The 25,308-nt window shown below is 41.4% G+C and overlaps 2 protein-coding genes across 2 annotated transcripts; one reads left to right on the forward strand and one right to left on the reverse strand.

The window, feature by feature from the left end:
* Positions 1 to 1,023: 1,023 nt before the first annotated feature.
* Positions 1,024 to 16,111, reverse strand: kif5aa (kinesin family member 5A, a). The gene is made up of 28 exons (XM_030784083.1): positions 15,983 to 16,111; positions 14,279 to 14,366; positions 13,691 to 13,764; positions 12,914 to 13,018; positions 12,659 to 12,707; positions 12,478 to 12,533; positions 11,879 to 11,966; positions 11,248 to 11,372; positions 10,929 to 11,033; positions 10,667 to 10,815; positions 9,893 to 10,041; positions 8,676 to 8,896; positions 8,263 to 8,331; positions 7,907 to 8,113; positions 7,526 to 7,672; positions 7,084 to 7,272; positions 6,339 to 6,456; positions 5,950 to 6,008; positions 5,686 to 5,792; positions 5,137 to 5,238; positions 4,745 to 4,805; positions 4,399 to 4,470; positions 4,153 to 4,257; positions 3,073 to 3,289; positions 1,892 to 2,033; positions 1,418 to 1,482; positions 1,205 to 1,232; positions 1,024 to 1,102 (listed from the first exon to the last, which is right to left on the reverse strand). Exons 1-28 carry the CDS (start codon positions 16,109 to 16,111, stop codon positions 1,024 to 1,026), a joined length of 3,105 nt encoding a protein of 1,034 aa, XP_030639943.1.
* A 2,686-nt stretch (positions 16,112 to 18,797) lies between these two features.
* On the forward strand, positions 18,798 to 23,800 carry stac3 (SH3 and cysteine rich domain 3). Its single transcript, XM_030785249.1, has 12 exons — positions 18,798 to 18,814; positions 19,036 to 19,114; positions 19,464 to 19,620; positions 20,069 to 20,166; positions 20,380 to 20,440; positions 20,764 to 20,861; positions 21,103 to 21,169; positions 21,315 to 21,361; positions 21,810 to 21,901; positions 22,124 to 22,175; positions 22,277 to 22,414; positions 23,693 to 23,800. The coding sequence occupies exons 1-12, from the start codon at positions 18,798 to 18,800 to the stop codon at positions 23,798 to 23,800; spliced, it is 1,014 nt and encodes a 337-aa protein (XP_030641109.1).
* Positions 23,801 to 25,308: the final 1,508 nt, after the last annotated feature.

Consider the following 25,308-nt stretch of genomic DNA (forward strand, 5'->3'; position numbering starts at 1 on the left):
CTTGGCAGAGATAGCAGCACACCTCATTGGACAGAGAGAGTGACCGACAGGAAAATGTATTATTCACATCATCCAATTACAATCAGAAGTTGGGGGTTCGCGTCAACCACTTTAAAAACTAAACTCTACTTCAGTCCATGTATGCCAGCTGAGAAATCTCTTCATCAGTATAAAGATTCAGAAATGATACAAAGGTTTTTAACCAATCCAACCAATGACGTGATTCCGACAAAACTAGATGGGGGTCATTTAACCCTTAAAAATGGTGTTGGTACATCTGGAGGTAGTAAGTACATGGATATCATGTGTGTATTGAAACCACACACACAAACACACTCACGCTCTATAGAAGTGTGTACATAACCACACACTTGTGCTGCATGTTTGCAGAGTTTGTGATCAGCTGTCTTGGGTTAAGGCTTGGTAAACTCTACTGGGGAAATAACTAGACTTTTCTCTAATGATACATTGATAATAGTGCATGTCTAGGTCTTAATGTGGAGTTGTGTGTACATATATATATATATATATATATATGTATATATATTTATATGCATATAGAAACTATGTACTATTTATTCACTATACAGGACAACATGCAGAAGTGTGAGTGCGCTATGAAATATACAAGACAAGATGTACAAGAGAGGGAGGAGGTCTGGGAAATGCAGTCATAAAGGAGTGGGCAAGGAGATAAACAGTATAATACAGGACAGAGAAAAGGACTCTGGGAGGTGGAGTTCTGAAGTTCCAAGAAGGTGAAGAAAGCTGATTGGTCGCATGCAGAAAATCAGGATTATCTGCAGAGAGAATGAAACAGTGAGAGAGAGAGAGAGAGAGAGAGAGAGAGGCAGAAAGAAAGAAAGAAAGAAAGAAAGAAAGAAAGAAAGAAAGACAAAGAAGTCTGTCAAGGAAGGAACTTGGTACTAGGTATTTGTGAGTGCACAAATGAGAGTGCAAGACATGAAAGAGTGCGTGTATAGTAATGTAACGTTGTGTGTTTTTTATTCACCTGTAATTCGATTAGCTGGCTGCGGTCTCTTGCTGCACAATGTAAAGTCTGGATGGATCTTCCATCCCACTGCCACAGTGAACATCATTCCTGAGACAATAGTGAAGTGTTAAAGGTGAGACCTACTGACCTACTGGTACTGAACACAACCAATAAATACAACATGACTTCATAAAGTATTGTGTCTCTCACCTGTTATCATTAATATCTGTGCTGTTTCCTGTATAAACCCAAAAAAATGGCATTAGATAAAGGTTAGACTGTGTGTGGGGCAGCTCCAGATATCCACTCAGAGTTACACACACACTCAGTACTTCCTAGTCATTCATTTATTACACACACAGGGATATTTCACTAAGTTATCATTATGCAGTCACACACACACACACACACACAGAGACTCACCGTTTTCCACATCCAGAGGGTAAGAGCTCAAAATATCTACAGATCTTACAGTACTGTAGCCCACTCTGTGAAATAAAACACACACACACACACACACACGCACACACATAAACACACACGCGTGCACATGCGTACACACACACACACACACATTAACAGAGAGTCAAGTGATCATGAGGACAAGCAGTTTTCTAAACAGTGTAGTGTACTCTTCTTTAATCAGAACAGTCCTGTGTTATATTACATGTATGGTCTGTGGCCCTTGTCCCACTTTACACACAGGACCACCCTGACAGTAAGTAAAAAGCAGAGTGAAAAGAACTTGAAGGGAGAGAAGATATGGATAAGAATAGAGCTGGAATAGCAAGAGGCATTTGAGGAGAAATACAGAAAGACGATATATGCATGAGGAGAGGACAGGAGAGGAGAGGAAAGTAGAGGAGAGGCAGACGGGAAAAAAGAGATCATACGTACGTGTTGGTATTTGGGACGACAGGTTTCTCTTCTCTCTGAAAGAGGGCATTGCTGTAGGATGTGACCGGTGGCTCACTGGCACGCACAGACAGTGTGGTTGTCGGAGACATGACAACATGGTGCCCAGGCCGGATTGGTTTGGCTGAGGATAAAAAATGCACCATAACAGGTTAGCAGCTGTCCCCAAACAGAGAGTGTAATAGAAACTCATAACTTTCCCTACACTGCTTTCTTTTTAGTCTAGCAAAAGTAATAGTAATTAGCTAGCTCTAGCATGGCTCGATGTCTAGCTATGTTTAAAGCAGGGCACAAGATTTAGTGCTTGTAAAATGTCTATCAAGTGCTAAGTGGACTACACAACTTCTAGCTTATAAAAAGACGTGCCACTTACTTCACGCTAACTTAGCTAGTATAGCAAGTAAACATGTAAGATGTAAGTAAGTAAGTAAACATGTAACATGTAAGTAAAAAGCTGTATGCTCTTCAATGAAGGCTCTGTTTACATACAGAGACAGAGTGCTTCCAAAGTACTCTGAAGAGATATAATTTGTTGTAAGATGTTCTCATGTCAGGAAATGCAACCAACAAAAATAGCCAAGGCATTGCATGGGTTCTCATTGTCCTGAGTGTTAGCTTTCTCAGGAAGGTACACTAACACAAGCTAAACATTCTTAATGCAAAGCCCTAGAAAAGATTAAATCAACTGAAAAGTAATTTTTTTTGTTGTTGTTGTTTTTTCTTTACAGTACAATTCATATTTTATACAGTACAATTCATATTTTATAGCCCAAGTTAGCAAAGGTTATCAGCAATGGATTGTCTAAAATTTCATCTCCTAGGTACTAACTCAGATTACTCATACTGTGTGTGTGTGTGTGTGTGTGTGTGTTTGTGAGAGAGAGAGAGAAAGGGAGAGACAGACAGGGAGCTGGAAAGAGAGAAAGAGAGGGACAGACAGAGAGCTGGAGAGAGAGAAGGAGAGAGTAAGACAGAGAGCTGGGGAGAGAGAAAGAGAGAGAGAGAGATGGAGAGAGAGAGAGAGATGGAGAGAGAGAGAGAGAGATGGAGAGAGAGATGGAGAGAGAGAGAGAGAGATGGAGATAGAGAGAAAGATGGAGATAGAGAGAGAGATGGAGAGAGAGAGAGAGAAAGAAAGAAAGAGATAAAGAGAGAGACAATACCGATTTGTGCGGCATGAGGGCGGCGGAGCTGGTTGCGCAGACGTGTAGGGTCACGGAGGCGTTCCATTTCCTGCTGGTAACGGCGACGGTCATTCATGGCACCCTGCTTTGCGTCCCTCAGTGCCACCTCCAACGCCCGAACTCGCTCAGCCGTAGAACGAAGACGTTTCTCCAGCTTTGGAAGCTCACAGCGCAAATCTGCATTATCACGTACCAGCTACAAAGAGAGAGACAGAGAGAAAAGACTTAAAGTAGTGACAATAAGGAATGCACACGAATCATGAGACTACAGTGATGTGTCAAACATGATCAGATGCTGAGGACATGCCAAACACACAGCCAAGGCATACATCTCTCTCTCTCTCTCACTCTCTCTCTCACTCTAGTATCTGATAACTAATCTGTCACTCATCCTCGCTGCATGTAAAAGGAAAATTATAAAGCAACCGGGGAGACATGTTAGCTTCAGTTTAAAAGCCTACTGGATTGTGGGAATGTGCAAGTAGCATGATGTGTAGTGATATGCAGGGGAAGTTGGGAAATGTAGGCAAGAGGTGGAGCTAAGGCCTGTACCTGCCGATAAAACTCCATCACCTGCGCGGAGAGTTCTCCAAATGCAAGATCAAAGACACACACGCGTACGCACATGTACACACGCAAATACGGTAACACAAACAACAGCAAAATAAAGACATATAACAACGAATAAACACGCATAAACACATTGGACATTCAAGCACACAACAAAGCAGCACAAGACAGGGGTGAAAAGGAAAACAAGCAAAAGTGAGAGAGAGAGAGTGATAGAAGAAAGAGAGAACAGAGAGAAAAGAAAGGGGAGGGATAGTTTTGTGGAGAGTTTCATGTATTTGGTGTTTGGGAGTGTGTGGTTGGTAAAGACATGCTTTGATGTTTTCTCATTAGAAGTATCTATATAAACACTGTTTTTGGAGTGTTCACAAGCACTTGACATGAAGCGATACAGAGCATCCAACACTGTGCATCCATGTGTGTGTGTGTGTGTGTGTGTGTGTGTGTGTGTCTGTGTCTCTGTCTGTGTGCATGTCTGTGTGGACCCACCTGTTTGTGAACTTTTGTAAGCTGATCCAAGTTGTTCTCAAGAAAGGAAATCTTCTGTTTCTGGGTGTTAGACCCCCCACTATCATCAGGTCCAATTTCTGAACTCTACTCAGTGAGAAAGAGAGAGAAAGACTGAGAATGAGAATATTAACTTAAACTTTATTAAACTTTATCTCATTTATTAAACTTGTTTATCTTCTCATCTGACATGCTGGTATAGTGACACTGGTTGGATCTGGCACTAACTTTTTTAACTCGAGACGTGAGGTCTTGAACGAACAGCTTGCGCAGGTTGTGGAGGGTCTGGAGTTCACGGGCCTACAGAAGAAAAAGACATAAGTGACATCTGTAGGCACTGTTTACGAAGAATTAAACACAGATGAAACTAAGGAACTGTTTACTGGCTGTGTGTGGTGTGATGTTAAAAAATCATGTTTATTATACTCCACAAGCAGTTACTCAGAGCTTCAGAGGAGTTCTCATTGAGACGGAAAACACAAACATAAAAACAGCATTTCTGAGAGAGCACTACTGTAAAGAGATCAGAGGACGAGTGAAAGAATAAGGAGCGAGAAGAGTAACACAAACGTACGACAGTCTCCTCCAGTCCTTTCAGATCCTGTTTGGACTGCTCGTGCCTCTCCTGCTGGAATCTGCAATATCACACACACACACACACACACAGATACACACATGCACAAGCACACACATAGAGTACATACACATACACACATTTACACGTACGTACACACACACACACACAAGCGAATCTCAGTCACATTCAGACATATAACCAACTCATTCTACCCTAAATTGTGTCTTTTCAGACAGCATGCCCAACACGTTTGTGTTTCAGTGCGGACTACAGCTTAATGCTTTCACAAATTTAATCTCTCTCTCTATATATATGTGTCTGTGTGTGTGTTCTGCATTTGTGGAGTAGTTAAACAGTGCTGTCACAGTGAAATGGAGACTGAGGCGTACGATAGCTGTTCCAAACGAGCACTCTTGTTGTCCTCCTGTCTCTTCAGATTACTGAAGTCTGATCGCACATGGGCCAATTCCAGCTCCAGGGCCTGGTTCTTACTGTGGAGAAACATTACACACTGTCATTACAATATTGTCACCACTACTACAACTACTACCACCACAGCTGATATTCTCAATCTTAAAAGGTTTTCTAAAAATGGAAAAAAACAACTTCTATAAGTGCTTGCACACAAATGCTGAGAAAAAAGGCCTGTGGACGCGGTGTCATGTTTGTATTTTGTTTTGGGCTGTTAATTTTACACAACAACATTCTGTCAGTCTGAAATAGAAGGATCTGATTGGTTTTAGAAGGATCTCTTTGATCTGAGACGGGGGTAACTGATTGGTCTGAAATGAAGAGATCTGACTCGCATATATCTTCAGACTGGCAGATATGAGTATGTTGATCTGATAAGCGATCTGATGGACGTGAATCGGTGAGATGTGGTGCTTGGAGATGGAGAGAGAGAGAGTTCTCTGTGAGAGAAGGGAGAAGTGACTGACTCAGTGATTTCATCAATGACACGCTGTTTCTCGTTGATCTCGTCTCTCAGCCTGCTGAGCTGAGTCTGCCTAGGTTCACGGTGGGCACCCACCCGACGCACAGCCTTCTGTTTAAACAGAAGAACGGGAGTCAGGTCTGTGGCTAGACCGAATGAAGGATTTTATTCATGAATCTTTACAGGATCACATTGAGAATTCAAGTTCGTGGTCTTTTTAAATCACATTAAAGGAATGAAGTCAGTTTAAATAGTTTGGGAGAATTACCTTCCCATCAGCCTCCTCTGTTTCAGCTTTCTCACCATCATGCTCCTCTGCGACGCTCTCTGTTTGGGGACAGACACATAGAAAACAAGCTGTATGAAGATATGTATGTGTGTATATGTATGTGTGAATGTATGTGTGCATGTGTATGTGGGCGATGGTGGTGTGGAGAGATTTCATTAATTTGTTAATTACACATATCTGTGTTTTAGCTGGATTTTCCCAATTTGCATGTGTGTGTGTGTGTGTGTGTGTGTGTTTGAAGGGGTATGTGTGTGTGTGTGTGTTTGTGCATGCGTGTGTGCGTGTGTGTGTGTGTGTGTGCATGTGTGAGTGTGTGTTTGAAGGGGTATGTGTGTGTGTGCGTTCCTGTGTATGTGTGTGTGTGTTACCTGGGTTCTGAAGGAGAGACAGTTCTTCACTGAGAGCGTCATAACTATCCTCCAGCTGCCTCTTCTTCTGCTCCACATTCTGCATGTACTCAGTGAGAGAGCGGATCTTTGCCTCATGCTGCACGCACACACACGCACACACACACACACACACACACACACGATATGTATGCATGTACACACACATACAAACACACATGCACGCACGTGTGCGTGCGCCCACACACACACACGCACACACACATAAACATAGCAAAGCACACATGCAGTCACATTTATGTTGTGAATAAATATCTACTAGATCACATACTGACTGAAACCACAAACCACTCAAAACTGACATGTTTGTAACCTCACATGAAAATAACATTGTTCTGCACAAACACACATTCACATACACACACAAAAAAACCTGTACACTCGTCATCATTATTTAGAATGCAGGTTCAATTCTCGCACTGATACTTCAAAGAGCTTTTTCACCAGTTCAGCTATTTGGATTATACAATACATGGGTACCATGAAGACAAGACAGACAGTATAATATGAACATAAACACATATTCATATGAACTTACTACACTAACTGTTGACCTGTTAAGGCAAATATGCGCATTAACACCCACTATTTGAAAGCCACTATAACACCAAGTCCATGAATATTCATACATATGCGAATTATAACCAACAGGTCTTAAAGGCACACTGCCACATTTCCACACACACACACACACACACATACACACCTGCGAGATGAGGAGCTGGCAGGAGGAGAGCTCGCGGCTGGTCTCCTCCATTTTACGGTGGCATTCCAGCTGCATGCTCTCCAGCTGCCTGCAACGCTTCACCATGGACTTCACCTCCGACTTGATCTTACTGATGTACAGCCTCGCCACGGTGAACTCCTCCTCTATGGCCCCACTAATCTCTACTGGCTACAGACAGAGAAAGAAAGAAAGACAGAGTCGGCACCATTGTTTTATCAATAGAGTTGGTTGACATTACAGTAAACGTTGATGAACTGATAAATGACATTGAAATAAAAGAGAACAAAAGAATAGAGGAACACTGTCAGCAAAAATAATGAAATTACAGCTAAATTTATAAACAAACTTTAATGTTTATTTTGTTTTAAACATGTGTGAATTGAAGCAGCTTCATATTTTCTCTCCTCCTTGTCTTCCTCACCAGCTTAATCTCTCCGTTGCCGACGATGGTGCTGAACTCACTCAGGTCTCTCATCAGACCGTTGAGAACATCGGCAATGCGCTTCCTCTGCTGTGAGCTCACTTCCTGCATCTGAGCTAGCTCTGCCTCCAGCTCCATCAGACTAGCCTACAGATGGAGACAGAAAGGGAAAAAGAATTCTCTAATTGTTCTGAAATGATTCAAATATGTTCTGGATACATATTTTCATTTTCTGGATATGCTGAAACAGCTGTTAAGTTATGAATGTTTTCAGTATGTGAATGTATGCATATATGTACGTGTGTGTGTGTGTGTGTGTGTGTGTGTGTGTGTGTGTGTGTGTGCGCGCACGTGTGTTTCTGGACGTAGGTGTGTCCTCACCATCTTGAGGCTTAGTTGCTCGGCAAGTTGTTTGTTGTGGAGGCTCTTCTCCTCCACCTCCAGGCTCTTCTGATCATAGTTAACGGCCAGCTCCTCCAATGCCTGCAGCACCTCCCTCACCTCTGCCTTGGCACTCTCGCTTTCCATCTGCAGCCGTCCCAGCTCCGTCTGAACCTTATCACTGTCCCCACGAGTGGAGGCCAGCAGCTGCAGCACACACACACACACACACACACACACACACAGGCACACACACACACAGGTCATTACTATAATGTGAAGAACCACGAGTGGTAACCTTGGGGCACAGATCTTTACATTTCTTGTACTACTATTATAAGGTGTCTAATACTTACCTCATCTTGATCCAGCATCTGCTGCTTTAACTTCTCAATCAACTGACACTGAAGATTAATCTCATCATCCTACACATAAACACACAGAGAGAGAGAGAGAGAGAGAGAGAGAGAGAGTGAGAGAGCGAGAGCGAGAGAGAGAGAGAGAGTTATGTCGTTAGGGATTATGACAGGCATAATTTTAATGATAGTCATTCAAGAGTGTCCATATTATTAAGACCGTGCATAAGCCACTAATAATGTTGAAATGTCAGCATTACTATGACATAAATAATATTCTACAGGACTGATGATGACACAGGACAATCATAACATGGACACGTATGTGTTAGGGTGTGTGTACAAATATAAGCTTGTTGATGTGTTTGTGTGTGTGTGTGTGTCTGTAAACGCACTCGTAAAAACACACAAACCTTGTCGTCCAGTTGTCTATACAGTTTGCGAATCTCCTCCTCATATTTCTGGCGCTCCTCCTCGGAGATACGCACCACGATGGAGGAGGAGTCAGTATCCCTCTCTTTCTCTTTCTCTTTCTGCTTGTCCATCTCTCTCTCATTGTCCAAAGCTGAGTCATCGATGGTCTCCAGCTTCACCACATCAGCCTGGGCTTGCTCTGTCTCCGGCACCTCCTCACCTGCCAGAAATCAGCACGTCATTATGACTCAGCATGTCTGTGTGTCTGCACCGCAGCCAATTCACCCATAAACTCAGGGCTCAAAAATCAGCAAACATTTCAAGATCTCAGCATGCTGATTCATCTTTTCAGCATCTGCTTCACTTTGACTACTTGTGAAAAAAACGGCAACAAACCACGTCACTGCTGATCTGCCACTTTGCCACTATGGCCATGTACCCAGTTTATCCCAGTATCCCACTTTTTAACTAGTGTCTGATAAGAATAAGAGGCAAATGAATTTTAGCTTTGTTTTAGGACCTTTCAACAAAACAGGATGTTTCTTTATAACCTTTCTTTGTATGTCTATATCTGAATGTCACCCACCCTCCTGAAAAGGCAGTCCTATTGACCTGCAGGTAAATATGGTCTACCAGACAGTGCTACACTGCTAAGCAAGGCCAGTGTAACCAGGAACAAAGTCCACCCAATCCAAGGCCCTGTTCAAATACAGTCAAGAATTTTCCTCTCCTCTTAACCTTTTCTTCCATTGCTCTAATCTTCGTAAATAAGGGGTTGAAAATGACCAATCATGACAAATTTTATGGGTGCTGCTGTTTTTCACCAAAAAGCCAGAAAATCCAAACAGTCCTCATAAAACCCAGCAGAGAGAAAGGGTTCAGAGGAGCATGCTTGTCTAAAGATCTGGAGCAGGGCCGAATCTGAGGCTTTGTCTCCTGGCTCTGGAGCCAGAGAAGAGGATGCTGACAGCATGACTCAGCTGTTAGCTTTATTTTAACAGATGTTTCACTGCAGTACAAAGACAAGTTCACAGTCAGATGGGTTTGTCCTCTGTCGTCAAAGAGCGTCTTTATATCTGTGCAGTCTTTTGTGTGTGTGAGTGTGAGTGTGCAGAGAGAGCAGCAGAGAGAGTGAAAGAGACAGAGAGATGGAGACAAAATGTAAGAGAGTATTGTGTTTATCTGTGGTGTATGTATGTGTGTGTGTGTGTCTCACCATTGCGCCAGCGTTTCAGTTCAGCCTCCAGTCTCTGGATCGTGTCTCTCAGAGTCTTGTTCTTCTCTTTCTCCTTCTCGTACTTCCTCTTCCACTGCTCTGCCGTCAGCTCCAGGTTGATAGAAGCAGTGTTCCTGATGGTCTTAGCTCTGAGCAGCGGGAGAGGCAGAGAAAGAAAGAAAGAAAGAAGGTATTTTGATTGATGATGTATATGTTTTAAGTGAAATGTGCCTCAATTTCTGTTTGGTCTGTGTGTTCTGTAAATAGTCACTTCTGAAAGTCGGAGTAAAAAACGAAGGGAAAAGATTTATATGAACCAGTGGTTGTAGCTGTGACACAAGGGAACGAGATGACCAATATTTTGTTGGGATTTGGCTCATGAATGGTACAAAGCCTTGTCTCAAAAAAGACAACTCTGATAGTTTCAAAGACAGAACCACTGAGCGTCTCCCTGCTTTATGCAGCCACTCTCATTACTGACCAAGCAGTCTGCTGGGCCTAATAAAACAGCCATGCTATCAATATCTATATCAATATCGATATCAATATCAATATCAATATCGATAACTATATCAATATCTATATCTATATCTATAATCTATAATCTATAATCTGTATCTATATTTATATCTATATCTATATCTATATCAAAATCGATATCAATATCAATAACTATGACATAGCATACCAGTGGTACACGATGCTTACATTAAGATCACACATGTGTATGTACGTATGTGTGTGAGGGGAGATGTGTGTGTTTCTGTGAGTTACCGTTGCCCAAACATGAGGGTAGATTTAGTCTCAGCCTCATTGAAGCTTGAGGGGGAGCAGCAGATGAACATGGTAGTCCTGCAGTTTCCCCCCAGCGAGTCCTGCAGGATCCTGGTCATCTTACTATCACGGTACGGCACATGGGTCTTCTGCTCTCACACACAGACACACACACAAAATGAGATGACATGAGTGAAACATTATACAGTCTACGCACAGAGTTAATTCCTTAGTCTGTGAATGTGTGTGTGTGTGTACTCACCGTTCCTTCAGCGAGTGCTGAAATAACATTGCCCAAGGAAGAGAGAGACTTGTTGATATTTTTGGCCTCATCCAGAACAGCACCAGCAGCACCAGTCTTGCTGACCTGAGAGAGAGAGAGAGAGAGAGAGAGAGAGACAGAGACAGAGACAGAGGGAGCGAGAGAGAGACAAAGAGGGAGAGAGAGAGAGAGAGAGAGAGAGACAAAGAGAGAGAGATGGAGAGAGTAATTTCAGTTTAGTTTTCATGTCACTTTTTACAAATACATATGGATATGTTCACACATACATACGTGTGCGCGCACATACACACACACTCACCTTCTCGCTGCCAGCCAAGTCCACCAGGTAGAGCTTTCCAGAGAGTTTCTGCTCTGTCTCCACATGCTCTTGCTTAATGTTGATCAGGAAGATACTGTGACTGCGAGAGCTATGCTCATTCATATCTGAGAGAGAAAGAAAGAAATAGCAAGAGAATGAGAACGGGGTGGGGATTATTTCAATAGTAGTTCTCCTAAAATTGAACACACTTCTTCTTTATCAGCTTTATCTTAATTACACGTTATAAACTTGGAGTATGTTATGAAACTCATGACATTTCAGCATGGGTGCATTTCTGAAAGACACAGAATGCTACATCTCAATTCACATCAAACGAAACCTTTCAGTCCTGCAGTCAGTCAGTGACTGTGACTGAATGAGACTAAACCACTCTCTGATGCTCAGTTCAGCTACTAAATCAACCTCTGGGGAGACAGAAAAAGAAGGTGTGCCTTTCAAACCCATATAACCAAAGCAAAAGTGTTTACATGCCACCAGAGGGCGCCACACAACATATCAAACAAATATACTATTTCACTCAGCTTGCATACTATATCCTACTGCAAATTTTACAGTGTACAAAAATTTTTTGTAAGTAAAAATGTAAGATGTTTATTGGAGCAGTACTCACTAGTGACTGCAACATGGCGGTTTGACTTCCCCTCATCAATCACGTCCATCACCTCCTCTGGGCTGGAAACAAACCGCTCAGTACAGCCCTGTGAGTCAGAGAGAGAGAGAGACAGAGAAAGAGAGAGGGAGAGAGAGAGAAAGAGACAGAGAATGGGAGGGACAGAAAGAGAGAGAGAGAGAATGGGAGGGAGAGAAAGAGAGACAAAGGGAGAGGACGGGAGGGTAAATGGAAAAAAGGACTGGACTCATTTAAAGCTCTCCTTAGAACAGGGGTGTCAAACTCCGGTCCTGGAGGGCCGGGGTCCTGCTGATTTTTGTTTTCACCTCTTAGTTACCTGTTGATTTTCACCTTGAAAACAGGTGTGGACACTCTTCAGCCAATCAGAGATTCTATTTAGTTGGTCTACAAGAACAACAGCAGGACCCCGGCCCTCCAGGACCGGAGTTTGACACCCCTGCCTTAGAATATCATCAAATGTAATTCTCACATCAATAAATAATACAAGGCAACATGATGGAGAGTGGTCTCTCATACACAATATATACATGGAGACCAAAGTAACCTGATACAGTCACAGCAGCTGCGGTATCACCCACCTTGACGTATGGGACTCTGTTCTTGTCCTCATGCACAGACAGGTTGGTCTTAGTGACTGAGACAGAGAGGACAAGAAGTGGACATATGATCTACTGTACCGTTTTACTGGAAAATGTTTAAAAAGGATGATTACTGTGTATATAAGTAACAAAATGGACCCAAAAATAGCTGTGTACAAACCATCCAGAAGATCCCTGATCTTTTCCATATAGATCTCAAAATAGGACACCTGAAAAAATACAAAAAAAAAAAAGACAACCAAAGAGAACAAGAGGAAAAATAACAATGGAGATTAAAAAGGGGGAAAAGATTCACGTCTGGAGTCAGATCCTGATGTAGACCTCTGTGTGTGTGTGTGTGTGTGTGTGTGTGTGTGTGTGTGTGTGTGTGTGTTAGAGTGTGTGTGTGTGTGTGTGTGAGTGTGTCTGTGTGTACCTTGATATGAAACTCCAGGTTCTCATCCATGGAGAAGATATGGTTGAAAATATCTTCAGCAATGCGGGGAATGATGCCCATTTGCTGGGGATCATGCAGGTTTCCCTGGGATAGGCGACCAGACATGTCAGTCAACAGGTAGTATAGGAGACTACGACAGGCAAACAATAAAATCTTGACGTGTCAGAGTGAGATGGTAAATACTTCTCTTTCAATTTTAGTTAGCAAATACAATATTCAGCTGTACATTTTGGCTGCAATTTGGTTATAGTTGTGGTGGAGATGATTTCATTAAAAATTGAAATCATTAAAAATATTTCAGTTCTAAAGCAATTTCCCTGAACTGATATACTTTAAGGAAACACAAAGCAAAAAAATAAATCATAAAGTACGACCAGTTTGCATCTGTGAGGACACAGACAATAATAAACAATAAACAGTATGAAAGCCTGCAACGAACATTGTCCCTTTAAGACAGATGTATTTTGTTATTGAACATCTTTGTGTCTGTATTTGGTTTGTTTGTATACAGTCTTACATCAGTACTGTACCACAGAATAAATCCCCTCTCACACCCCAAATGATCTTATAGCATAGTTTTTTTCTCTCAGATATATTAACATAATATTCTCATTCTCAGAAATTACATTGTAATTAATTGGAATTAAGACAAAAAGAGAATAGTAACCATGGAGCACATGTGTGGCCATGCAACAGGACCAGCCTAATGTATAGGACATTGTGTAATGTCATTAGGTTTGGTCCGATGACTCTTACCTCCATGGTATGGGTTTTCCCAGAGGACGTTTGTCCATACGCAAAGATAGTACCATTGTATCCACCCAGGACATCTTTACACATAAACACACACACAAAGAGAGACAGAGAGAGAATAATAATTATGTGACAGAGCAAAAACAACAGAATAACTAGCAGCTCCTACACACAAAAGAAACACACTCTCATTATTATCATATTCCTAGGCTCCTGGTAATGAATATACTACAATACTATGCAGAAAATAGTAGAACAGCTGACAAAACACACAGCAGAAGAGCTTTCTGAGGTCTGGCATATGGGCTATTACTCATAACACCAATAAGATGTAATGCTGCTTTTTATGGCTCTGTTTGCTGCATGTGAATGTCGTCTGAGAAATGATGTCACGTTTGACCCTGGACAATGGACCTGACTACACATGCACACACACGCGCACACACGCGCACACACGCGCACACACACACACACACACACACTTTTTCTAGATTCCATAACATGTCTGTTGTGCTAATGATAATAAAGATGTCCACATACACAGACATATACAGACACAAAGAGACATATTTGCTATGGTATCAGCCTCACCTTTCACAATCTGCTTGGCACAAGTATTGTAGACCTGTTCCTGAGTGGTGTTGTTGGGAAACACTCGATCAAACGCATAGGACTTCCCCTGTAGGCAGATCAGACGATTAGATAAATGATATACACACACACGCGCGCGCACACACACACACACACACACACACACACACGCACCTATCGCCATGACTATAGCAATTTCCAGACAGTCAGTAAGCAGAGAGAGAGAGCGAGAGAGAGAGAAACAGGGACAAATAGCCAGTCACTTGGTTGGCTTTCAGTTATTGATCATACAATGTATCTCATTAGCCTACAGAGGAGACCAGAGACTGGGGACAATTGAATTTACTACTGGAAGAGTTTAGCTGTCAGATCCAACTGACCCCCATGCAGAAGCACACACAAGATCATATATATTCATATCTGCAAAACAGTTTTCCTCTATCATGCACAAACCACCTGGAGCCACTGAAATCTAACCCTACAATGCATCTAAATGCCTTATTCCTTGTCTTACCCAATCCAGAACCCCACATTTGACTATATTCATGCCAAACGTATGGGTTAACCTGACCTCAAACAAGAAGAAAAATGTTAAATTCTAACGATCTAACAACAGTGTTCTTTTCCTGGCCCAGGTCCAATCACACACCACATCCTTATGCTCGCCAAATATTAATCCAATAATCCTGAAATGTGTTACACTGCCCTCTCCCAAATTACTGCTGGCACTGCCTAGCCCGACACACATAATGAGCTAGTGTCTCCACGCCCTACCAAATGCAACCACACAATCTAAACCAAAACCCCACCCAAGCACCACCGCAACGTCTACCAAAAAAACCTCCTAACACTCAACCTCCACCCAACAACCAACCTCGGCGTATCACGGCAACGCCAGGCCGGTCGAGCGCCCGCTCTCACGCTAGTCTGTCAGCATTTCACTTTCTATATTCCCTTATTAACAACCAGACCAGCTATATCCAAACGCAAACAGAATTTAAAACACCTATTTTAGGATAAATTACGACCTCTTCAGGATCACCATTCAACTGATAACATCACATCTTAAAAATGTCTTTGTATTTCATTAACCTTTTTTGCAAATGAAAAAACTGGCACCATTCGAACAGCGATATTGCAATTAATCTGACGAGAGAATATTTACGATATGATAATTAGCTACATCTGAAGCCATGAACTGAATGACAGTGGTACTGTGAGGACAATTTTTAACATCTCCCTGAGAACAGGAAAGCGATAACGTTTAAGAGACAGACGTAGCAAATGTAAGGCCGAACTGTGTTACCAACACCGTCAGACAAGAGAAACCGAACGACGCATACAATCTTTGCCAACAGACTGTATCCAAGGACACCGGGCCTGCATAAACTATAACATGTTACTTAATTATCAATCCAGCATCCTTAGCCCTATATAACGCTACATCATTACTGCAACCAAAAATGTCAACCTGAAATCTGTTTTGCATAGCAAACATGATTTAAATCTAAAATTAAAATTGTGATTACGTCATAGTCTTCATTTTGTATTACTCCCCCTTTCATTATAACGGTTTTTACACTATATTTCCACGACTTTGCCTTTATTGTTGTTGTCGTTATTGTCACTGAAATAAAGTGAACAGACGAATAAGGAGCAAAGAGAATAATTAATTTATGAGGCTAACAGACAAAAGCGTCTTACTCCGATGATGACGGTGTCGTCCCCTTGAAATGTAGGGAGAAATTTATCCCCACGCAGAATCTCGGCTTGATTCAGGGGGCGAAAGCGACACAGCACTTTAATGTTGCATTCTGCGGCGGCGTCGGTCATGATTCCAGCGGTTCTAGCGAGATTACTTTACCGGATAAAAGTATTAAATGTTTATGTCAAACAGGCCTATACGCCTGACGAGGATGTCGTTCGAGGGACGCAATACACCAAGCTTACAGATAATCGAATGAATTGCACAGCAGTAGGCTACACCGCCGAATATCGCTAAATTTCTTCAGATTTCGATTGCTGCTCTAAACAGGCTAAAAATCTGAAGGTTAATCGGTCTTGTCGGTTTTGTTATTGTTTCGGGCCGAATAGGATGCGAAGCCTTGGAGAAGGTGATGCGTCTCTTGTAGAGCTGAAGGATGCTGCGCTCTGTTTAGTGATTCAGTAGCAGGGCGTGGTCTGGTTGCTCCTTTAAAGTGGTACTCGCATCCAGCGGGCTGCGAGAGAAGTGTTCTCTATAGCGCTATGGATATACTGCAGTAGAAAAAAAAAACATTATCAAACTACTAAAGTTGGTCTCCCTTAAAATTTTAGACAGGTACTACATATTCAATTAATTTCACTGGGAGGACAAAATAGAGCATATTTTGTTCTCGTTTCATGAGATGCTGGGATAGTGCATCTGAAAGCAAACCCCTGAATCATGCCTTCCCGGAACCCGACCCACACTGATGTCAAGACAAAATATCGATTAGTGACTAAGATCGGATATCCTTAAAGAGAAATTTCTTCTACATTCCCAAGTCTGTTGTGTTTACCTGACCTAGATAACGCTATTTACATCGACACTGTGAAATTTGTTCAGTATTTACTACATGTACCCCCATGTATCTAAGCACTAGTGACACCATTATTTAGCCATTAACATACGCATGTGCACTTCTTTTCACCGTTATCATAGTTCTACCGTTATTAAGTTCAAAGTATTGAACAGTGATGCATATCCTTAAGAATTCTATCGGTGAGTCAGAAAACGTATTTATATATCCTTACGTGAATTATAATGTTTCAAAAATAAATATGAGATGTACCAAACATTGTAAAGATTAAAAATATTATATTCGACATTTCTATTGTATAGTGTTTCTCTTTATATAGACCTAATCCAAATCTATGCACAAAATCCATTTAAATTGAGAGCAAAGGGTAACCTATAAAAATGAGTCATTTTAATGGAGATGCAGATGATGATGATGATGATGGTGATGATGGTTTGTTTGAACTGACTGTGAATCTATAGGCCTTTCACATTCAGGGTGGTTTGAATAAGAGCAGTGGAAGAATGTGTGTGTGTGTGTGTGTGTGTGTGTGTGTGTGTGTGTGTGTGTGTGGTGTACAGAGGGGTGTCCAATTACCCCTCGTCATCCTCCAACTGAGGCATCCAGCTGTCGCAAACACTCACCGTGACACACACATACACACACACACACACACACACACACACACACACACACACACACACACAGACACACACACATGCACACAGAGACCGTACTCCTTACATGTAGTGACCTGTAGTGCAGCACTACAGTATATAATAAAGAGGACAAATCCACCACTGAGAGAACTGCTTACAAAACAGACCTAGGTCACACAGGGCATTATCAGTATATGTGGAGTTTCCTTCCCCTCTGCCTTGGTTTTAACCTGTGGACAGAACTTTCATTTGTGACAGAAGAGCCCTGATTTCCACTTCAGCTGGAGCTTCTGATCTGTAGGTAATATTTAGTCGTACTTTCTGTGTGTTTTTGAGATTTTGTCGTGTTGCCTGTCAAAAACATCTTGTAACTGATTCTGATTTATGATTGCTTTATTACATGTTTATAAATTTCTGTTTAACAATTCTTTACGTTAAAAGATTCTTCATAATGTAATAATATACATCTTAATTTATCCTCAAAATTTAGCACTACAGGGTTTATCTTAAAATTTGTTGTCAATTATTAAAGAATATTTGAGGCCTTTTTTTTAACTCTTGTTCTGCCTGGCAGATGACCCAAATTTAGACATGCGGGGATATGGTTTCCTGGTCCGGGAATAGAAACAGTGGTTACTAGTATACTCTGGAGTGTTCAGCATTGGGCTGAAGTTAAAATGAAATACGTTGTTTTTTGATATTTTACTTCATACTGTGCCCACACAGCATGTAGCGAGAATTGTAGGAAAGGAGCCATCAAAAACTCACGGTCCATCTGTTGAACTCTGCTATGCTAACAGATTTATGAAGTAGGAAGAAATAGGAGAAGTTTCTATTCACAACAAGAGACTTCTCATAGTGTAAATGTGTGTGTGTGTGTGTGTGTGTGGTGGTAGAACTAGTGAAACTAATATTGTACACTACTTGGAGTAGTAGTAGTAGTAGTACTCATAGAGATGAAAATTCAGCAGTCCTCGCAGACCCAGAGTCGCCATGTAAAGTGCTTAAAGTGAAACTTCTGTAAAGTAGTAAAGTGCAAAAGTGTTAAGTAGCAAGCATCACATGATTATGTTTAGGAAGTCTCTCAGCAGGCTGTAAAATACAGTCTTCACATTCACAGAAAAGTCAGAGAGCTGTATCTTATTTCGTATCTTTACAGTAATGTATTCAGATGAATGCCTCACTCAGGTACATTTGAATTCTGTACGTTTTCCTGTTGTGCTATGGTATGATGACAGACTGTGTCTCTGTAGATCTGAGCAGACAGTGCTGGAAATACAGTGACTTCTACAGAGGCCCAGAAGGTTCAAACAGTGCGTCATGGCTCAATATGACCAGTGAGTATATTTTTCCACTCATCACAGAATGTCATGACTGACTGGATCTATGAAATGAATAACACCTGTGTAGCAAACCAACCAAATAGACTGACAGAAAGGGAGACAGGCAATCACAAAGGCAGACAGGCAGACAGAGAGAAATGTAGGGAGACAGGCAGACAGAGAGAAATGTGAACTATGTAAACCTGGGCTCTCTCTCTGTCTCATATGTTTAATAGACTAGAAGATAAGGACTCACTGGACATCCATGACAATCCTCCAGCTCCTGACAATGTGGTAAAAGAGGATGACAACACTGTGAGTTTTCTCTCTTACTCTCTCTCTCTCTCTCTCTCTCTCGCTCTCTCTCTCTCTCTCTCTCTCTCTCTCTATCTTTCTCTCTCTTTCTCTCTCTCATTTGCTTGTTCTGACACATACACACAGACACAAACGTACACTGTCACACAAACACACTCAGACAATTACTTTAAGGTTCACAATACCTCTACAGTAAGTGAGATTCCCCACTCTAAACTTGCCTATTCATGCCCCCCCCTCCTATCTTCTCTCTCTGTCTGCCTCTGTCCTTCTCTCTCTCTCTTTCTCTCTCTCTCTCTCTCTCTCTCCCCCTCTCTCTCACTCACGCTCTCTCCCTCTCTTCCTGTAGGTATATTTTGTTTATGATGAAGAGGTTGAGGAAGAGGAGGCCCCTCCCGCTCCCACCCCTGAGCCGGTGATACTGGTGAATGACAGACCACACAAGTTTAAAGACCACTACTGTAAAAAACCCAAGTTTTGTGACGTCTGCGCTCGAATGATTGTCCGTGAGTTCACCCCCCTCAACCCACACAGCAGCATAACACTGCCACAACACTAATATAACATCACTTTAACTAAACTGTCCAAATAATGTAGGGTCATAGCCATCAAGACATTTAAAATGCCACAGAGAAAGTCCCAGGTTAAACTGAACTTCAGCTCTTGAAAAAATTAATAGTTTTATCCTAAAATTTTACAAATACAGCATTGTAATTCATAACACTTACCAGGATAAAAAAAAATCATGGCCTTGGGGAGTCTATGTTGAAAACCATTTTACATCAGAATGTTCATCGGTTTATTTAATATTTCATAAACAGATTTAGCAGGATAAAACATGAAGCTTGGTGTGAGTTATTGCAGAGCTGTTTGTTTCCTCCCTTTGATGTTTTTAAGATATCTGCAGTGCTATTGTTCTTTTTCCCCCCCTTTTCTCTCCTTCTCTCCTTACAGTCAATAATAAATTTGCTTTGCGGTGCAAAAACTGCAAGACGAACATTCATCACCAGTGCCAGTCCTATGTAGAGTTTCAGCGGTGCTTCGGTAAAATAGTGAGTTATCCTTATCAAAGGCCAGCTGTCTGGCTCTCATCTCTATCCCACCCATTCTCTCTTCATTCAGTGTACAGTAACCTACTGCTGTGGCAAACTGACGTGTAACAAAGCACCAGTAATTTCATTCACTGATTTTAGTCTCTCTCTCTCTCTCTCTCTCTCTTTCCCTGTCTCTGCCTCCTTCTTTCTCTCTGTCTGTCTTTCTCTCAGCCCCCAGGTTTCAGACGAGCATATAGCTCTCCTCTATATGACCAGGAGATTAATAACCCTGGTGAGTTCAGTTATGGAAATTATGCTCATTATCATGGCCATTACAGAACCAGCTGCTTTTTTGTGTCACCAGATACAAAGGAAATTCTATTCCAGTCTAAGCATACCAAACTTCTGTTTGTGTGTGTGTGTATGTATGTGTGTGTGTATGTGTGTGTGTGTGTGTGTGTGTGTGTGTGTGTGTGTGTGTGTGAGTGTGTGTATGTGTGTATGTGTGTGTGTGCGTGTGTGTGTGTGTGTGTGTGTGTGCATGTGTGTGTGTGTGTGTGTGTGTGTGTGTGTGTGTGTATGTGCGTGTGTGTGTGTGTGTGTGTGTGTGTGTAGGCCAGACAAACCGTACTGATCCAGTGTTTGAAACTCTGAGAGTTGGAGTAATTATGGCAAACAAGGAGCGCAAGAAAGGCTCAGAGGACAAAAAGAATGTGAGTCATTAGTATTTTTAGTTTCTGCATGTCTCTCTCATTCTCTGTCTGTCTACTTGTCTCTCTGTCTTAGGGTTGGTCTGTGTATGTCTAGCCTATGGCTGTCGCTCTCTCCATACATCTGTCTTTCTCTGATTTCTCTAATTATCTGTGAAGCTGCTATTGTTATAAGACAACGACAAAAAAACACTGCATAAAATGATTATAAAAATTAATTAAATGTTATGTTCTCTATCATCAGATGATGATGATGATGATGGAGGAGGAAGATGCCCAGCAGCCCAAAGAGAATGAGGAGGGTGGAGAAGGTGAGTTGGAGGGGTGGAGGGGAAGTCTGGTGTGAAGTGTGGCGGGGAGGTTATAAAACTGAGAAGATTATCAAACTGAAAAGATTACAAACTGAGTGTGGTCATGCCTTAAAACTCACACCTTCATCTCCTCTGACCATTTCAGTGAAACAAGATGGAGACAAGAAGGACAAGACAGCCACGGATGACAAAGTGAGACACTGATTTCAAACTGAGATATCATCTCTGGCCAACGTATATATAAAAAAAATAATAATAATATGGTGGAAGACAAGAAAAAAAGCAAGCAGGCAGAAAAACAGAAAAAAAAGAAAGAGAGAGTGCACTGAGGATTTGAATTTCAGTGGTTATGTGTTCCATCAAACCTTCCCGCATTTGGAAGTACATTCACTATTACCGTATTAGCAAAATCTTGACAGGCATCAGTTTGTATGAAACACAGGTAAAAGTAGAGGCTATGTGTTTATGAAATACCATCTGCTATGATATGAACCAGAGTAATATAGAACGTAAAAATAAATATTTCATTTGCATAACGGTTATGTTTATTGACACTGGAATGAAATAGTCGAAAATGACCACCAATTATTTAGTTGGTCAGTTTGTTTGTTTGTTTGTTTGTTTTGACTGATTGTTACAGAATAAGAAGCAGCAGCAGACGTTCAGTCAGTCTCATTACTACGTGGCCCTCTACCGTTTCAAAGCCATCGAGAAAGACGACCTGGACTTTTTGTGAGTGATTCAAGAGCATTGTAATGATCTGGTTTTTTATTAACATTGAGTCCAGTCTACAAGCCTGTTTGGAAATATTTTCACTCAGCTTGTTGCTGGGGAAACCAACTTTAAAACAAATATGTTTTATTATCTGAAGCAGAAACTGTTCAATAATCTTTTTGTTTTATTATTTCCCTTTAAATACGTGTGTGTGTGTGTGCACGTGCGCGCCTGTTTCAGTCCTGGGGATCGTATCACAGTTATTGACGACTCTAATGAGGAATGGTGGAGGGTGAGTGTTAATGATACAGTAAAACTTCATAATCCGATAACTGTTAATGTAATCCCTGATCTTAAACTCTGCTCTAATCTCCATACACATGTGTGTATCAGGGTAAGATTGGAGAGAAGACAGGTTACTTGCCCATGACTTACATCATCAGAGTACGTGCAGGAGAGCGGGTCTTTAAGGTGACACGATCATTTGTGGGAAACAGAGAGATGGGCCAGATCACACTCAAGAAAGACCAGGTTAGTGTGTATGTCCCTCTTTGTGTGTGTGTGCGTGTGTGTGTGTATGTATGTATGTTTAGATGTAAAATAGGTGAATGTGAAAGTGTGTTTGTGTGTGTGTGTGTGTGTGTGTGTGTGTGTGTGTACGTGTATGCATGTTTAAATGTGCAATACTTGTATGTGAGCGTGTGTGTGTGTGTGTGTGTGTGTGTGTGTGTGTGTTTAGATGTGCAATAGGTGTATGTGAATGTGTGTGTGTTTGTGTGTGTGTGTTATTATTGTACACTAAATCTAAAACTAAGATGAAAACTAATGGTTTTGAGACATTTTTGTAAACTGAAATGAAATAATTTACCCAAAGAAAATGTAAAAACAAAACCAAATGAAACTAATAATGATTGCTAAAAAATGACAAAAATAAAATAAGAAAAGGCAAAAAAAAAATTGCCGTTCTCGTTTCAAGGCGGCGGACGTCGTATCCATTCAAGGCGGCCGATGTCACACTCGCAAAATTCGGTGTTGCTATAGCCAACAAACATAAAATGGCAATCAGGACCTACGCTCACTAACTAATGGAATTAGGCCTTATAAGTCAGATATGTCAGGGAGGAAACCTGTATGGGGCTGTTTCAAAGTTAACTGTGAAAGCGATACAAGCAAATGCATGGTCAATTCAGGTAACAGCATCTGTGGTGTAGAAATCAAAGGGAAAAAATCTTGAAGTTCACCTTCAAAGTTACCATTGATGGGAATACATATTATTCATGGAGAGAGATGTAGTGAGACAGAGCGTGAGTGATGAACTTAACGTCAGCAATAGGCCTGCATCCAGCCAGCTGCAGACCCTAAAGGTTGACAGTGAAAACCCATGTCATATTGTTTGTATGAAGTAAATGTTTGAAATATTTAATTGTGTTCTCGCCATTTATGCATATTAACAAGCTTTGAGTCTGAAACAAATGTATTGCATATATTGGTTAAGTTTAGTCTTGAAATGTTGATATCTTCAATGATAAGCGGATTATTTTTCACGCTGCACTAATTCTAAGGTTTTTGTCCTTAACTAAAATTGCTAACTCTAAAACTGAAACTATAATAAAATAGAAATGAGTCCATGAAATAAAAACTAAACTAAAACTAATGAAACCACTGGTGAAACTAACTAAAACTAAACAGAAATTCAGATCGAATACAAACATATTATCACAGTAAAAGTGAATTTGAAAATGGAGCACTATCAGAACCTTGGTGTGAATGAATGTATGCCCTAACAGTCACTCACTCATCTGTCTGTAGATAGTGGTGAAGAAGGGAGAGGAAGTGAATGGGTATCTGAAGGTGAGCACTGGTCGTAAACTGGGCTTCTTCCCTGCCGATCTGCTACAGGACATCACTCCATCCTGAATCTCCTCCTAACTACTGCAGTTGGTTGCCATGGTGTCACACTGTCAACTTCCTACTATGGCAACCCATCAGAATCAGAGCTCATCATGAACAGTGTGTCACATGTACACACACACACACACACACACACACACACATTTTAGACACCACAGTTTTAGGTTTTGTTATCCCTCATCTGCACAAAACTTTTGCTATACTTTTTATAAAATTTTATGAGCCAAAACAACCAAAGCCAGACCAACCAAAAGGAATGCCTGAGATAATTCAGCATGAGAGAGTTGAAGAGTATAAAGAGTGGAATAGTAGACACAGAAAGACTGGGCGGTCATACAGGAATCCTCCTCCTTAGTCCAGAACACAGATGTTTACTGAGGCAAAAGAAAAGGAGCCTGTACATTTATAGAGACCATTGAGACAATGTTTCTGTCCTACTGGATCGATGCCAGGCATCAGGTTAGACCAAGACATGATCCAGCAGGTTCACATTAACCGTGGGGTTCAGAGCAAGTTCTGATGTGTAGTCTTCTCTTGTTTTTCTCAGTGTCCTGACACAGCAGTCTGCTCACACAGAGCAGACACTGTCTGGGATTCTGTACTGAGAGGGAGGGAGGGAGGGGATGGGGGAGGGGAGGGGAGTGGGTAGGGGGGAGGGGGGAGGTGAAGGGAGGGTGGGTCAAAAAGAAGGAAGAGCGGAAGGAGACTAAAAGATGAGGGAGTTGGGAGGGGGGTAACAGTCAAATTCAGCTCCTTGGGGTAAATGGGTCAGCTGGACAGAAACTCGAGCTCTCTCTGTGTACGTGTCTGTGTGTGTATGTGTGTGTGTGTGTGTGTGTGTGTGTGATGACTGTGTGGTGATACCTTGTCTTGTTACAGTATGCTCCTTAAAGAGAGCTGCAGTCACCGTGCACCACTGAGGCTGTTTCAACAATCCTGCTTAGAATGAGTTACAATCACAATTCAAATAAGCACAGAAATGAACACATGCAAAACAGGCAATTAATACCAAAGTTTATTCAATGCTTGATTCAGGGAAACACAATATGCCTCAGTTATAATAGAATAAACCTAATGCTAAGCTACTCAGTGAGCAATACTTTGGCATTTGGTTATTTTTTAAAATGATTTTGCCCTTCAGAACTTAATCAAGAGTGAGGTCACAGAATTCTCTAGTCAGTGTGGGAGGTTTAAAATATCTTTATTCTATTTTTTTTTCTTTTGTGTTTGTGAGTATGTGTGTGTTTGATTTATTGAGAAGGGTGTCACATGTTCATGTGTTCTGGTTTGCTGCATTCTAATTTTGTACAGCTATTTACACCACACTGCTAAATAGATATAAGTACAGAAAGTAGACTGTCCTTAACTGAGCGTACAAAGATTGTTTTTTTTTTTCACCAGAATTTGAATTCTAGAACTTTCATAGAATTGCAGCCTGCCTTGTGTAACCTCGAACAGCAAATATGTTTTGCTTGTAATAAAGGTTACTATTTTTTGTATACAACGAGTCTCTT

The sequence above is a fragment of the Chanos chanos genome, chromosome 9 (assembly GCF_902362185.1).
Source record: "Chanos chanos chromosome 9, fChaCha1.1, whole genome shotgun sequence".
NCBI lineage: Eukaryota > Metazoa > Chordata > Actinopteri > Gonorynchiformes > Chanidae > Chanos > Chanos chanos.